General features: G+C 35.9%; 1 protein-coding gene and 1 long non-coding RNA gene across 2 annotated transcripts in view; one reads left to right on the top strand and one right to left on the bottom strand.

The window, feature by feature from the left end:
• SLC12A2 (solute carrier family 12 member 2) overlaps positions 1 to 17,135 on the top strand; it is a 109,041-nt gene that overhangs the window by 71,094 nt on the left and 20,812 nt on the right. The window contains exons 15-18 of the mRNA XM_027098712.1: positions 77 to 176; positions 4,741 to 4,852; positions 6,311 to 6,451; positions 16,983 to 17,089. Of these exons, the coding sequence (XP_026954513.1) occupies positions 77 to 176; positions 4,741 to 4,852; positions 6,311 to 6,451; positions 16,983 to 17,089 (460 nt within the window). The remainder of the gene's footprint in view (positions 1 to 76; positions 177 to 4,740; positions 4,853 to 6,310; positions 6,452 to 16,982; positions 17,090 to 17,135) is intronic.
• The window catches only part of LOC113615836 (uncharacterized), a 42,830-nt gene continuing 29,731 nt past the window's right edge, over positions 4,037 to 17,135 (bottom strand). The window contains exons 3-4 of the long non-coding RNA XR_003431134.1: positions 8,561 to 8,767; positions 4,037 to 4,084 (exon numbers count right to left, since the gene is read on the bottom strand). This is a non-coding gene — a long non-coding RNA (uncharacterized LOC113615836). The remainder of the gene's footprint in view (positions 4,085 to 8,560; positions 8,768 to 17,135) is intronic.

The raw sequence follows: 17,135 nt of genomic DNA, 5'->3' as shown, positions 1-17,135 counted from the left end.
AAATGTGAAAGTACTTGTTATTGATGACTTGTTACAACCGGTATTAAGCTGCTGCATGAATACTGTCTTCCCACAGATGTGAACTGGGGATCCTCCACACAAGCCCTGACTTACCTGAATGCACTGCAGCATTCGATACGTCTTTCTGGAGTGGAAGATCATGTGAAAAACTTCAGGTAAGTCATAAGGTAACAGAAACATTTTGTCTTAGGTGGCAATCAGTTCTTCCTTTATTGTTCAGTAACATTTTCATATGCTGATATTTCATGGAAATTTCTCTAAAAGCATAGGGTATTATTTCTTGTTTTGGTTTGATTTGAGCAGTTTATTCAAAAACAAGATTGAGGTTTCTTGTTATCAAAATTTTACAAAGAGATAAATTATCATCTACCCTGCAAAAATGTTGTGAAAGTTTTGGAGGTCTCTCATTTGAAAACTTTTAAATAGTAGGTATCATAAAGTAAACTTTTTTTCCCCCTCTGTGGCCTCAGTAGTTATATAACTACTGAGGATGAAATTCATAAAAATCCCCTTTTTGCAATTTTACTAAGTCAGTAAATATTTTCATGTTAGTGGCTTCATTCTCATTGTGGTACTGGAAACCAGTTTTAGTGATAAAGAATCAATGCCTTAGAGTGAAGAGTATTTCTTACCTTCTTCAATAAATTACTTTATTTTTTATCTTATAATAGTTTATCAGTTATCATTTTAAAAACTATTCCTTAATTTAACATGCTTCTAATAATTGATGAGATTCAGTTACTAAAGCACTGTTGTAAATCCAGGAGTATTGTTTATTTATATAGATTCTTAGAAATTGTAGATTATTACTTATACCAAGCTATAAGTGGGCATGTCATTTTTAGACAATAGATCATTAGACAGCCATTCTCATACTGTTCATGTAAGCCTGGTTCTGAACAGGTGACTTTCCACAGTCATGAGTAATCACTTCTCACTGGCTTCTGCACAGTAATCACAGAAATAAATTCCTTGTTTCAGTAAATCAAAAGGCAAACTCTTTTTTAAAGAAAACTTCCAGAGTGGATACGTGCCAGAAAAGAAGTGCTCTACCAAATTTCCCCCAGGAAGAAACATCTTTGTATATCTTTTTGTTAACTCTTTGGGTTCTTCCTCCCGCCCTGCCCGCAACTTTCTTCTAGAATGAAAGTTTTCCAGAGACCACAGATCTTCAGCTTAGGAGTAGAGAGAAACTGGAAAAAGAAAAAGAAATGAGAGCCCTGGGAGGAAAACTTTAAATGCAGTACATTTTGAACATTTTGACTAGTCGATGCCAAATATGGCAGAAAATAGAAATCATTCCTTTACGTAAAAAGTTGTATTCCAGAACTGAGAGTATGACCAAGAGTCAGAGTTAATTTGCCATTAATAAAAAACTGTTGCTTTGGCTTATTACAGTAATGGGGAAATTTTAAAAAAATTTTATTCTAAAGTGTTTTAAAATTTTTATCAGAATTATACATGAACATAGTTTAAAGAGGAAAAACTTAGGTTTGTCATGAAAATTAGCAATTGCCCCACTTCTCAAATCCCTGTTTCTCTCATGCCACAGGCAACCACTTTTAACTGAATCGTGTAATATTTACTTCATATTCCCAAAAAGAGGGTTTGTCTTGTTGTATTGTTTGAGTTTTAACTTAAGGCGTTATCTGCTGATTTCTTTCATCCATGTATGCCCACCACACATGTGCACCCTTCCCTTTACCCCACCATCCCAGGGTATTTTTTATGTCATTATTTTGATTATATTAGACTTGATATTTATATTCTGACATTTTAAGCATGATTCAAGAGCCCAGCCATGTAGTAAATTATGATTGCTTTTTTTTCCTGTACAGGCTTTTTGTTTTCTGTGTAGGCAATAAATTTTTTTTCCTGTTTAAATTTCTATTTATCAGTATCTCAGCGTTCACCAAATTTGCCAGAAGATTTTGTTTTCTTCGCTTCACAGTTTCTATTTCCTTGAATAGTGAGAAATAGTCTTTCTCACTATTTCCTGCCTCTTTAATTTGGGTTCTTAGATTTAGCATTGTCTGAAGTATCTGTGATCCTGGGCCAGGGAAGTTCTGCATTGGTGGCTGGGGCTTGTCAGTGAAGCCCTTGATGTAGATTAATGTGGCTTTGCTGGTTCTTTAAGAAATTTAAGTCATCTTAAAGGTTTTCTATTTTGATCTGATTAGATTTCTCAGAAAAGAATCTTTTAATCTTCTGCTTGTTGATAAAGTTCTGGCTACCAGAGTTCTGAGAGCCAAGTGGGAAGGCAGCTCAGAGATCTCAGGGTTCAGCATATAGTAAATGTTCTCCTAACTCCCCTACTTAAAGTAGCTGCTTATGCCCTCAGACCAGAGATCTGGGACATATGCTTATGCTCCCAGACCAGAGGTCTCTCTAGCAAATAAGCCCTAGCCTAACAGGATTGGAGAGGGACAGGGACAGTTGCCCATCATAGTGATGGAAATGATTTGGGTTCATCTAGGTGCTTCTTATGCAAACTTTAAATCAGTCCTTCTTATTTTAGTTTCTTTAACATATTGCCCCTGCCATTTCCAAAGACATCTATTGCCTCTAAGTCCTAGGCATTTTGATGGTTCTTAGGTGTAAAATCAGATGGCTTCATAGTTTTCTCTTATGCTTATTTGTAATTTAGCCTTTTCCTGATTTGTCAAATCCTTTATTTTTCTTCCATCTGCTTTCTGGCTTTCAAAATTCAATGCTATTGTGTCCTGTCCTGTTCTCCATATTTTTGGTGACTTAAAAAATCCCATCATACTATGGAGATTTTTAAGGAGGGAGTAAAGATGAAGGCAGATGTTCATACTCTGTCATTGTTACTAGAAATAATCCCTAATATATTTTGTTCTATACCTTTCTTTAGAATGATAAAATTACACCCAAATTATGCCTTTGTGTGGTGTGTTTACTATCTATTCATAGTAAAGATAGGGACTACAAGTTCATTTCCCTCAGTAATAGGTTATATTAGTAATAGGTTAAACTACCATAACAAAAAGCTGAAAAACTAAAGTGGCTAAACAAGATAGATATCAGTGTTATGTGATAGTCCAGAGGTAGATGGATATTCATGGCTGGTAAGTAGATTGGCTGCACTTGGTTATTCAAGTTCCATATTCCTTTTATCTGTCAGTCTGCCATTCCCTAGGATGTGTTTTTCTGTCCATGTGGTCAAAGACATCACCCCCCCTCCACCACGGCCTAGCTTACAGGAAAGGGGAAAAAAGTATGGAGGGTGGCCAGCTTCATTTTTAAAGGACAGGACAAGGAATTAGGGACATCGTACGGGCTGGAAATCAGTCATAGGGCCACTTTTAGCTGCTAGGAAGGCTAGGAAATGCAGTGTTTAGCTGGGGAGCCATGTAGCCTGCTGAAGCTCAGGTGGAGAGACTGGACTACTAGCAGTCTGGGCCTTAGAGGAGGACTTCATATTTGATTGCCCCAAAGCAATTCCCCCAAGCATAACTGGCTTTTCACATAGCTTGCTAAAATTCTGAATGAGTTAGTACCATTTTTAGGTCTTTATTCAGGTTTTCCTGCTTATTTTATAAGTATAGTTAGGAACTACCCTAACAATTTAGTAGGTAAGTCAGAATTTTTAGTCTATTTGCTTTTTGTTAAAGTTTGTTTTAATTATACACATTGTTGTGATTCATTTTGCTGTGCAGTAGAAGCTAACAACATTGTGAAGCAACTATACTCCAATAAAACTTAATTTAAAAAAAAATAATCAAAATTTTTTTAAAAAAATTTTTTTCTGAATCTGTTTGAATTCATAACATGGATACCTGAATTTTTTTTCCTCAAACAAGGTTGATTTTTATTTCTCATCAACAAAAATCAAGAGTTAAAAATACATGAAAGGGCTTCCCTGGTGGCGCAGTGGTTGAGAGTCCGCCTGCCGATGCAGGGGACGTGGGTTCGTGCCCCGGTCCGGGAAGATCCCACATGCCGCGGAGCAGCTGGGCCCTTGAGCCATGGCCGCTGAGCCTGTGCATCTGGAGCCTGTGCTCCACGACGGGAGAGGCCACAACAGTGAGAGGCCCGCGTACTGCAAAAAAAAAACCAAAAAAAAAACCCATGAAAGTCTTGCCACTGTCTTTCGTTTGCAAAGGCAACTGAATTCAATTTTGGCTTTCATCATAATTAATTAGTATTAAAACTTTTAGTTCAAATAGAAACCTTTTCTTCACCACAGGTGGTTTTACTCATATGACGTCATTAAAATTAAACTAGATTAGGGAGGGCTGATATTACAAAGTAGAAGTAAGTATGATGTGATCAAGCTAAGAAGGAAAGTGACCTGTTTTTTACATGAAGGCAAGGCCATGCTCTCAGGAAGTTTTGTGGACTCTGTGAAAGAACTGGAATATTTATTACCTTTGTAAGATGAAAAGTTGTTACATGTTTTTAACCAGCATGGTCATTTCTTTCTGTAGTGCCTCCCAGAATCTTGATGTATAATATTACCTATTAATTTAGGACATTTGGTATGATGGTTGTTCAAAGAAGGTTTTGTTTTTCTGCATTTCTCATGTACCAAGGAACCCTAGTTATGTCATCTTCTGTGAGAATCTTGTGGCCTGTCTTGAGGACAGTTGCATAAAGGAGTGGCTAGTGTAATAATATATTCTTAGAGAAGTGACTTAAAATCATGTCCATGTTATCAAAACCCTAAACTTCTCTTTCTTTTTAATCTTAAATTAGGCCACAGTGTCTTGTTATGACAGGTGCTCCAAACTCACGCCCAGCTTTACTTCATCTTGTTCATGATTTCACAAAAAATGTTGGTTTGATGATCTGTGGTCATGTACATGTGGTAAGTACTAGTTTTGTTTTCTATATTAAAACATTTTTCACTCTGTGTATGTAATTTGTGGAGCTTTCTAGATTTGAAATAATTTGAGTAGGTCTTAGCAACTATATTGCTTTGCTAAGAAAAATTACTTCCCAATAACTAAGGAACCTGAATGGAATTCAGTATGTGTTTTTGCTTGCTGATAAATCTCATAAAGTCCTGAGAATACTGGGAACATATACTTACCAGGAAAAAAAAGAGGCTGGAGGAGGTGGACAAATCATGGTAGATATCTAGTATCTGATATGTAAGAAGAGTAGAGTGAATGCTGAATTTCCAAATTCAAACACTTTAATTGCTCATTCATTTTAGTTTTATTCATGAGCAAGGAAATTATTTAAAATAGGGGTAGACGGTCATCCAAAAGTAGTTTTTTGTTTTTGGCATCCTGGCTATTGAAAACAATTACTAGATGATGGATCACCTTTTCAGCATAAGAAATTGGAGTATTTGCCAGATTAACTTATCTCCCAGGCTCTACTGTTCATTTTATTTTGGTGCTAGAAATGTGTGTTATATGCCCTACGTCCCAGCCCCTGCTAGAGTTGATCTTCTACTTGTATAGTAGCAAAGTGAGTGTGCATGCACGTGCATGTGAGTGTGCATGTGCGTGCATGTGGGGGGGGGGGTAGTGGAAGAACACACTGAGACACTGACTCCACTCAGGACCTGTGGAGTTTCACAGTTTATCTTAGATCAATTCAGGTTGGGGTGTTGAGCATAAGAAATTACAAAGGGGAAATTCTTCTACTAGGAAAGATAAATTGTACTTTTCCTTGTCTTATTCATGTATAATTAGGGTATACTTTTAATCTTATTTTTAGATTTTTTAAAAATACATTTTAGGTAAAACGTGTAACACATTTTATGTGTTGCTTACAAGGATCAAAATAGAATGGCAAGTTAAAAAAGCCTTTCTTGTGTCATTTCATCGTTTAACAAGTACAAAGAAAAAGCGTATTTATATAGCTCACTTTGACTTGTAATGATACTTCTAGGTTTCTGAGAATTAACAACTCAGACATTTGAGACAAACAAAAAATAAGATGGGAAACTTTCCATAGAAAAACAGAAGGCTCTTATTTTTCTCTGTGTAATCTCTTCTCCATTTTCAATAATTTATAATTTCTTTCATTTAATAGTATCAAAACATTTATTTTTCCAAGTCTGTGTTTATTCCTCTCCTCTTCTTCCTTCTACTGGCACCCTCTGTGTCTTTGTTCCATCAACACTGTTTTTTCATAATCTTTATTGGAAAGAATTCACTGACAGGAAAATGAAAAGCTATCATTATACTTCCCTTCTCCCCCACCGCCATGTTTAGACACCTTGTTTAAACCAAGATAACAGGAGGATTTTTATAAAGGGGGAATAGATTACCTTTCAGTTAAAGACATTATTAATATTTTTACCTTAAAGGGCCCTCGAAGACAAGCTATGAAAGAGATGTCCATTGATCAAGCCAAATATCAGCGATGGCTTATTAAAAACAAAACGAAGGCTTTTTATGCTCCAGTACATGCAGATGATTTGAGAGAGGGTGCACAACATTTGATGCAGGTAAATTTGTTACATCTTTCAAATGACAGTATTTTAGTTTTGTGTAAGCTTTCAAAAACTTGTTTATTCCAGGTTTCATTATTCACATTAATAAAAATCATAAATCTTTAAAATATCTTTACTGAAGTAGAATATTACAGTTTGTATAATTTGAGAGTTACAGAAATACTGTGCTGTTGGCTGACAGTGAAGAACCTCTTTGTGAATTATCTTAGCCTATTTCTGTCCTTTTCCTAAGATAGTTCCCATTCACTCCCTGTTGTTTTAAGTAATGGCAGTCCTTATTTAATTTTTTAAAAATTCTAATTCCCTACTATATTTCTCACTATTATTTTACTGGTGCTAAACTTAGACTTCTCTTTCGGTTTTGTGTGTGTCCTAGTAACCAGAATGTGGGATTTGGAATCAGTCCTAGGTTTAAATGCTAGCACTGCTACTTCCTTATTATGGATTTCGGACCAATCAAGTTATTTAACTTCTCAGAAACTCAGTTTCTTCAACCCTTAAAGGTTGTAGGGAGACAGTGTTTGCCAACTTATTTTTATAGGAACCTCTTTCTTCAAAAGAAAGCTTAAGCAAAAGCCCATTGACTGTGTCGATTGTGGAGCTGCTTTGTTAGAGGTGGGGGACTCAGTGCTGTCACTGGGCCCTTTCTGTTTTGTGTTTTTTAAAACTTGACAAGCACTTGGTTAAGAATAGCATAGGCTATCCTCAGGAATAATAAGGGGTGGGAGTGGGATTGCTTTGCCAGATATAAAGGCTTATTAGCATAAAACTATTGTGATTAAGACATTGTGGTATTGAAGTAGAGACAGACAATTCAACTGAGTAGAAATAGAGCCACTCATATAGGAAATTTAATACATGACAGAGGTGACATTGAAAAGATGAGCTGGGATAATTGATAATTTATGTGAAAAATATATATAACACATCCTTATAAACCAAACAACAAAACATTTCCAGATAGATTAAAGACGTAAACATGAAAGGCAAAATTTGTAAGCTTTTAGAAGAAAATAGAGAATAATTTTATGATCTTGGACTAGGGAAGAAGTTTTTAAATGAGACACAAAAAGTTGAATTATGAAGAAGAAACCAATTATTTTTTAGTTAACATTTATAAAACTGTGCTTCTAAAGAAAGCATGAAAACAAAAAATGAAGCCACAGACCTAAAGAAGATAATGTTACCAGCAAAAGAATGTGGTGCACAATATATAAAGAAATACTAAATCTATAAGAGAAAAAAAGAATAGCAATAGACATGCAAAGAAGAGGAAACCTAAATGACAGAAGTAAAAATTAAAACCGCAGTACAGCTTTATTCCATACCCGTCAGATTGATCAGAATCAGGTCTGCCAATACCAAGTGTTAGAAATGGTGTAGAGCACTTGGAAATCTTTGCACTGCTGTAGTAAATGCAGACTGGACAATCACTTGGGACAGCAACCTGGCAGTATTCTGCGTCTTTGAAAAGTGCAGATATCCTGAGACATTCCATTCTTAAGTGTATACCACAGAGAAATTTTACACATGTGAAGAAGGCTATGTGAAGTTTCATAGCACTATCATTTCTTACAGTGAAAAGGAAATTAAAGTAACTTCAGCAGCCATTAATCACATTATTGAAAATTGTGGCATAATCATGCAGTGGAATTCCATATAGTGGTGAAAAGGTACTATACATATCAATGAGGATAAACCTCAGACAGAAATGTTAGGGAAAATAGCAAGTTAAAATAAGAACATGAGTAATATGAAGATGATGTAAATTTTTAAAAATATGTAACTTAAAAATTCATACGTATATATGCCTAGATAATGGAATATATAGTAAAAATACAAGATCTTGAAAAGGGTACGTTGGGTACTTGATATCTGTGAAATTTGTTTTCTTAAGCTGAGTGGTGGATACATGATTATTTATTACTTTATTCGCTTTTGTATGTGAAATATATAAATATTTCAAACGGAATTCCACCCCTGGTCATAAGGTTGTTTCTAGTGGGTAAATCTTGCTTGCTTTTGTGCAGTTTATAGGAATACTTTGATAACTACTCTATGTATTTAATAAATGTTATGAAGGAAATGAAAATATTTACTTACAGCAATGGTTCTTAACTTCAGCCTGCATCAGAATCACGTGGTGGACTTGCTAAAACACAGACTGCTGGGCCGCATCTTTACAGTGATTCAGTAGGTCTAGGGTGAGGCCCAAGAATTTGCATTTCTAACAAGTTTCCCGGTGATCACGCTGCTGCTGCTGGTCCAGTCCAGGCACTACACTTTGAGAGCCACTGCCCTCGAGGGTTTCTGTGGTATAAATGATGATATCGTAAATTGGCCAAGAGTTAGGAACCATCCTCCTTATCATTCTGCTCTACCTAACATACTCACCCCTGTGGGTCATGACAGTTTCACCAGTGTGGGGCAAAGGGAGCATACATAGAACAGTGTCATTTTGAGACTGCCCTATAAACCTGGCAAGTGCTATTCCCTTTACAAAGATGCCCAGGAGATGGTTTATTCCAGTGGCAGAGCTGTCTGAGGAACTGTTTAAAGTATCCTTACAGATAGGTGAATTGCCTCTTTAGAACTAATCACTGAAATTTTAGTGTAAGTTGCCACTGAGTGTACTTCTCTTTCCTTCGAACCTTCTCGAAACCTGTTACATAAAGTGGAAAATGCCTTTATGTCTGTTAGAGGTTTATAATCTTTGTCAAAATAGTTTTTTGTACATTGATTTCTTTATACAGTGACTTATTTTATAGTTCTAGCGGTGCTGTTTTAGATGGGTTTGTTTTACTATACATTCTGACTTTTCATTTCTTTGTCCCTTCATTTGTCTAGTTATTAGTTATAAGCATTTATTTAGAGATTCACTGTTTTAAGGAGAGGTAGTCTTGTCAATAACTTGCTTATGGAGCCCTTTGGCAGTAAGACATTAACACTGCTAACTTCTTTGTTTAAATGGATTTTTCTTTTCTTTTGTTTTCTTTTTCTTTTTTTTTTTAAGGCAGGAGCCACTTGATTGTCAATCCAATTTTAAACATTCATTTTAAATTAGAAAAAATTCTTGTTTTTACAAAAAATTCAGATTACATCATGATGCCCTTTAAATCAAGTAGATCTCATTTAGTCTTAGTGTAGCTAAAATTACCTTTTTTCCTGAGCAAAGCTAGTCTAGAATTATCCTGTAATATATGCTGAGTGTTTCTGAAACCTTTCCTCTTCTTCATTAGCCACATTTTGAGGTAAACAGCAATTTTTTTTTAATTTTCTAAAAAAAATGTAGACCGGAATAACATTGCCAATAATATTTAAAATATAAATTATACCCAAGTCCTGTAGCCCCTTTCCAAATATATATACACACATATATTTAATGCCATGATATTAACTAAGGATAATTTAAAGCCATCACTATTAGCTCAACCTTTAAAAACTAACCATCTAGAATATGAAGCCAAAACTCTGCATTTTTGTTCAGTGATGCTTTTTTTCAGCCAATATTTTATTATACATTTCCATTGTCAACAACATTCTTTAATTAATGAAACATTTAATGACTATTTTTAATGGATTTAGCATAATACGCTAAAGCAATTTCTTTTTTTTTAACATCTTTATTGGAGTATAATTGCTTTACAATGGTGTGTTAGTTTCTGCTTTATAACAAAGTGAATTAGTTACACATATACATATATCCCCATATCTCCTCCCTCTTGCGTCTCCCTCCCACCCTCCCTATCCCACCCCTCTAGGTGGTCACAAAGCACCAAGCTGATCTCCCTGTGCTATGCGGCTGCTTCCCACTAGCTATCTCTTTTACATTTGGTAGTGTATATATGTCCATGCCACTCTCTCACTTCACCCCAGCTTACCCTTCCCCCTCCCTGTGTCATCAGGTCCATTCTCTACATCTGTGTCTTTATTTCTGTCCTGCCCCTAGGTTCTTTAGAACCATTTTTTTTTTTGATTCCATATATATGTGTTAGCATATGGTATTTGTTTTTCTCTTTCTGATATACTTCACTCACAGTCTCTAGGTCCATCCACCTCACTACAAATAACTCAATTTCGTTTCTTTTTATGGCTGAGTAATATTCCATTGTATACATGTGCCACATCTTTATCCATTCATCTGTCGATGGACACTTAGGTAGCTTCCACATCCTGGCTATTGTAAATAGAGCTGCAATGAACATTGTGGTACTTGACTCTTTCTGAATTATGGTTTTCTCAGGGTATGTGCCTAGTAGTGGGATTGCTGGGACATATGGTAGTTCTATTTTTAGTTTTTTAAGGAACCTCCATACTGTTCTCCATAGTGGCTGTATCTGTATCAATTTACATTCCCACTAACAGTGCAGGAGGGTTCCCTTTTCTCCACACCCTCTCCAGCATTTATTGTTTCTAGATTTTTTGATGATAGCCATTCTGACCGGTGTGAGATGATATCTCATTGTAGTTTTGATTTGCATTTCTCTAATGGTTAGTGATGTTGAGCATCCTTTCATGTGTTTGTTGGCGATCTGTATATCTTTGGAGAAATGTCTATTTAGGTCTTCTGCCCATTTTTGGATTGGGTTGTTTGTTTTTTTGATATGGAGCTGCATGAGCTGCTTGTAAATTTTGGAGATTAATCCTTTGTCAGTTGCTTCATTTGCAAATATTTTCTCCCATTCTGAGGGTTGTCTTTCCGTCTTGTTTATGGTTTCCTTTGCTGTGCAAAAGCTTTTAAGGTTCATTAGATCCCATTTGTTTATTTTTGTTTTTATTTCCATTTCTCTAGGAGGTTGGTCGAAAAGGATCCTGTTGTGATTTATGTCATAGAGTGTTCTGCCTATGTTTTCCTCTAAGAGTTTGATAGTGTCTGGCCTTACATTTAGGTCTTTAATCCATTTTGAGTTTATTTTTGTGTATGGTGTTAGGGAGTGTTCTAATTTCATTCTTTTACATGAGGCTGTACAGTTTCCCCAACAGCACTTACTGAAGAGGCTGTCTTTTCTCCACTGTATGTTCTTGCCTCCTTTATCAAAAATAAGGTGACCGTATGTGCGTGGGTTTTTCTCTGGGCTTTCTATCCTGTTCCATTGACCTATATTTCTGTTTTTGTGCCAGTACCATACTGTCTTGATTACTGTAGCTTTGTAGTATATTCTGAAGTCAGGGAGCCTGATTCCTCCAGCTCCATTTTTCTTTCTCAAGATTGCTTTGGCTATTCGGGGTCTTTTCTGTTTCCATGCAAATTGTGCAGTTTTTTGTTCTAGTCTGTGAAAAATGCCAGTGGTAGCTTGATAGGGATTGCATTGAATCTGTACATTGCTTTGGGTAGTAGAGTCATTTTCACAATGTTGATTCTTCCAATCCAAGAACATGGTATATCTCTCCATCTGTTTGTCTTGTCTTTAATTTCTTTCATCAGTGTCTTATAGTTTTCTGCATATAGGTCTTTTGTCTTCTTAGGTAAGTTTATTCCTAGGTATTTTATTCTTTTTGTTGCAGTGGTAAATGGGAGTGTTTCCTTAATTTCTCTTTCAGATTTTTCATCATTAGTGTATAGGAATGCTAGAGATTTCTGTGCATTAATTTTGTATTCTGCTACTTTACCAAATTCATTGATTAGTTCTAGTAGTTTCTGGTAGCATCTTTAGGATTCTCTATGTATAGTATCATGTCCTTTGCAAACAGTGACAGTTTACTACTTCTTTTTCGATTTGGATTCCTTTTATTTCTTTTTCTTTTCTGATTGCTGTGGCTAAAACTTCCAAAGCTGTGTTGAATAATAGTGGTAAGAGTGGACAACCTTGTCTTGTTCCTGATCTTAGAGGAAATGGTTTCAGTTTTTCACCATTGAGAACAGTGTTAGCTGAGGGTTTGTCATATATGGCCTTTATTATGTTGAGGTAAGTTCCCTCTATGCTTACTTTCTGGAGGGTTTTTATCATAAATGGGTGTTGAATTTTGTTGAAAGCTTTTTCTCCATCTATTGAGATGATTATAGGGTTTTTATCCTTCAATTTGTTAATATGGTGTATCACATCGATTTGCATATATTGAAGAATCCTTGCATTCCTGGGATAAATCCCACTTGATCATTGTGTATGATCCTTTTATTGTGCTGTCAGATTCTGTTTGCTAGTATTTTGTTGAGGATTTTTACATCTATGTTCATCCGTGATATTGGCCTGTAGTTTTCTTTCTTTGTGACATCTTTGTCTGGTTTTGTTATCAGGGTGATGGTGGCCTCGTAGAATGAGTTTGGGAGTGTTTCTCCCTCTGCTATATTTTGCAAGAGTTTGAGAAGGAGAGGTTTTAGCTTTCTCTAAATATTTGATAGAATTCGCCTGTGTAGCTATCTGGTCCTGGGCTTTTGTTTGTTGGAAGATTTTTTTTTTTTTCGGTACGCGGACCTCTCACTGTTGCGGCCTCTCCCATTGCGGAGCACAGGCTCCGGACGCGCAGGCCCAGCAGCCATGGCTTACAGGCCCAGCCACTCTGCGGCCTGTGGGATCTTCCCGGACCGGGGCATGAACCTGTGTCCCCTGCATCGCCAGGTGGACTCTCAACCACTGCACTACCAGGGAAGCCCTGTTGGAAGATTTTTAATCACAGTCTCAATTTCAGTGCTTGTGATTGGTCTGTTCATATTTTCTATTTCTTCCTGGTTCAGTCTTGGGATGTTCTTCTTTTCTAAGAATTTGTCCATTTCTTCCAGGTTGTCCATTTTATTGGCATATAGTTGCTTGTAGTAATCTCTCATGATCCTTTGTATTTCTGCAGTGTCAGTTGTTATTTTCCTTTTTCATTTCTAGTTCTATTGAGTCTTCTCCCTGTTTTTCTTGATGAGTCTGGCTAATGGTTTATCAATTTTGTTTATCTTCTCAAACAACCAGCTTTTAGTTTTATTGATCTTTGCTGTTGTTTCCTTCATTTCTTGTTAGTAATTCTTAAATATGAATCTCATGGCAGTACTTAACTAAATTAGATAACCATGATGTTTGGAAATGTTTTTACTTAATAGTCATGACAGAAATAAAAAGCCACACACTATTGGGGAAAGAGTTGTTCTTTCTGCTACAGTAAAAATGGTTATGATGATACACAGAAAAATATTATAACAAACTAAATGCCTTTCTTGTCAGCAAGTTCTGGTGGAAGATTCACAGAAAACATTGCTAACGATTCAAACAAACAACACAGTGAGAATGTTTTGATTGAAACCGAAGCTATTTGTAATAAGCTTCAGATGACTGCATTTTGCTATATCAGTTTCAATTATGGAAGTCCATGAAGAACTGATTTTCTGTGAGCCAAAAGGAATATGTTCCAGAGAAGACATATTTTCAGTAATGTTATTTCTTTAAAACACATGATGTTTTATGGAAACTGAAAACATTACTTCTAACTGAATAGGTACTTCGATTAGAATTTACAAAGGATTTAGGATGACTGATAGATGTGAAATTTCTTTACTCATTCAAGGGAAAGTTATTACGATAATGAAGTTGAAAACAGAAGTGCACAGAGTACCTCTGAATGTTACTGTCAATTTTATAAAAATAAAACCTTTTAATTATAATAAGGTTGTAACCAAAGTTTGTGATGAGAAACGGAGTAACTCTCACAGTATTTTGTACCATCAAGAAGTTGCTGGTCATCTTGTAGCTTACTTCATTAAAAAACAATAAAACTTGAAGATATTTCTTGGTTTTCTTTTACCAAAAAACCCCAAAAATATCAAAATTATGTTGTGTGGTTAGTGGCTACCTTGCTATATAACAGTTTTTTAAATAAAAAATATTCTTTATCTGTCTCCTGAGGGCAAAGCATTGTTTATAGTAGAGTGGAAAAAAAATTCTTATTTCTTGAAAGAAACTTGTGCATGGATAGAACATTTTGAAAATGAATGTAAACTTTACATGGTTAGGCTTATTTCTTTTGTTCCCTAATTATGCAGAGTCTTTACAACAGTGTCTGGCACATGGTCAGCACTTGGTAAGTTTAACAAAAAATGATTTAAGTATATCACTTATAAAAACTTAAGTGTGACCTCATGGCACATAAAATATTAATTCAAAATGGATCTAAGATCTAAATATAAGGGCTAAAACCATAAAGCTCTTTAAAGAAAACATAGAGGTAGATCTTCATGACCTTGAATTTGGCAATGGATTCTTAGATATGGCACCAAAAGCACAAGCAACAAAACAAATAAGTAAACAAATTCGACTTCACAATTAAAAACTTTTGTGCATCTAAGGACATTATCAAGAAAATGAAAAGACAATCTACAGAATGGAAGAAAATCTTTTTACATCATATATCTGATAAGGTTTAATATCCAAAATATACATAGAATTCCTAAAGCAGCAACAAAAAGACAGACAACCCAATTAAAAAATTTGCTAATAACTTGAATAAACATTTCTCCAAAGAAATAAAGATAACTAATAAGCACATGAAAAAATGTTCAGTATCATTAGTTACTAGAGCAATGCAAATCAAAGCTACAGTGAGATACCATTTTACACTACTAGCATGTGTGTAATTAAGTAAACAAACAAACAGGAACTAACAAGTGTTGCTGAGGATGTGGAGAAATTGGAACCTTTGCATTGCTGGTGGGAGTGTGAAATGATGCAGCTGCTGTGGGAGACAGCTTAGTAGTTCCTCAAAAGTCTAAACAAGGAATTACTGTATATCCAGCAAGTCTACTCCTAGGCATATACCCAAAGAAATTAAAAGCTGGGAGTCACACAGATATTTGTAGGCCAGTGTTTGTTGCAGCATTATTCACAGTAGCCAAAAGATAGAAACAACCTAAGCATGTGTCAACAGATGAATGGATAGACAAAATGTAGTATACACATAGAATGAAATATTATTCAGCCATAAAAAGGAAAGAAGTTCCAATAGATGCTGTAACATGGATGAACCTGGAAGACATTATGCTAAATGAAATAAGCCAGACACAAGGGACAAATATTGTGTGATTCCATTTATAGGAAATATCTAGGATAAGCAAACTCGTAGAGACAAAAGTAGATTAGGTGTTACCAGGGCCTGGAGGGAGGAAAGAACGAGTAGTTATTACTTAGTGTTTACAGAATTTCTGTTTAGGGTGATGAGAAACTTTTGGAAACAGATAGTGGGGTTGGTTGTACAACATTGTGAATGTAATTAATGCCATTGAATTGTACATGTTAAAATGGCTAAAATGGCAAACTGTTTTATTTATCTTTTACCATAAAAAGAAAATCTTATGTGAGTAGCCAACCTTGGGAATAGAATTTTTAGTGTGTTTTAAAATATTATGAAAGAGGACTTCCCTGGTGGCGCACTGGTTAAGAATCCACCTGCCAGTGCAGGAGACGTAGGTTCAAGCCCTGGTCCGGGAAGATTACACATGCCGCAGAGCAACTAAGCCCATGTGCCACAACTACTGAGCCTGTGCTCTAGAGCCCGCAAGCCACAACTACTTAGCCCGCGTGCCACAACTACTGAAGCCCGCGCGCCTAGAGCCCACACTCCGCAACAAGAGAAGCCACTGCAGTGAGAAGCCTGCGCACCACAATGAAGAGTAGCCCCCACTCGCTGCAACTAAAGCCCATGTGAGCAACAAAGATACAATGCAGACAAAAATTAATTAATTAATTTTTAAAAAATTACAAAAGAAATTAATTGGATCTGGGAGCATATTTGTATAAGCATATTGAATTGCAACTCTACATGAAGTTGCAAGAAACACTGATGGAATTCTGAACTGTAGCCAACAACGCATTTATTCAATTTGGACTTCTGCTTCTAGGTTTTAATGGCAAAATATGTAACTGGGAATACCACTGTATCGTTATGATTTTTATGAAAGGTTAAGTATACTCCATCATCTTTCCCTTCCTAAAAATGAAAATTCTGATAAATCATAAAAGTACAAAATATACATTTAGAACTTTTCAGGTGTTTATCTTCTATTTTTGTGTATGTTTAATCATAAGTAATATAATTAATGTATGTATAATTTATAAATATGCATGCATTGGATGCTCAACTATTTTTGCTGATAAGGGTACACAATTTTATGTTTAGGGACTTCCCTGGTGGCACAGTGGTTAAGAATCCACCTGCTAATGCAGGGGACACTGGTTTGATCCCTGGTCTGGGGAGATCCTACATGCCGTGGAGCAACTAAACCCATGCGCCACAACTACTGAGCCTACGCACTAGAGCCCACGAGCCACAACTACGAAAACCCACGCGCCTAGAGCCCATGCTCCGCAACAAGAGAAGCCACAGCAGTGAGAAGCCCCCGCACCCCAATGAAGAGTAGCCCCCGCTCACTGCAACTAGAGAAAGCCCATGCGTAGCAACGAAGACTCAACACAGCCAAAAATAAATAAAATAAATTTATAAAAACACGTTAAAAATAAAAATGTTTAGAGGCTGTCCATTAGGAGGATACTGTCATTTAAAAAGCATTTTGTGAGTGGCATATCTTTAAAGTTGTATTTTTTCTGTGTTTTAGGCTGCTGGTCTTGGGCGTATGAAACCAAACACACTTGTCCTTGGATTTAAGAAAGACTGGTTGCAAGCAGATATGAGGGATATGGATATGTATATAAACTTATTTCAGTAAGTATCCTTTTTTTTTTTTTTTTAAGTAAGTATCCTTTTAATT

Source organism: Aethalodelphis obliquidens, unplaced genomic scaffold (genome assembly GCF_003676395.1).
Source record: "Aethalodelphis obliquidens isolate GAN/ISIS:26980383/991018 unplaced genomic scaffold, ASM367639v1 scaffold4, whole genome shotgun sequence".
Classification (NCBI taxonomy): Eukaryota; Metazoa; Chordata; class Mammalia; order Artiodactyla; family Delphinidae; genus Aethalodelphis; species Aethalodelphis obliquidens.
Note: the sequence above shows the minus strand (reverse complement) of the source record. Positions and strands in the feature narration are given on the sequence as shown.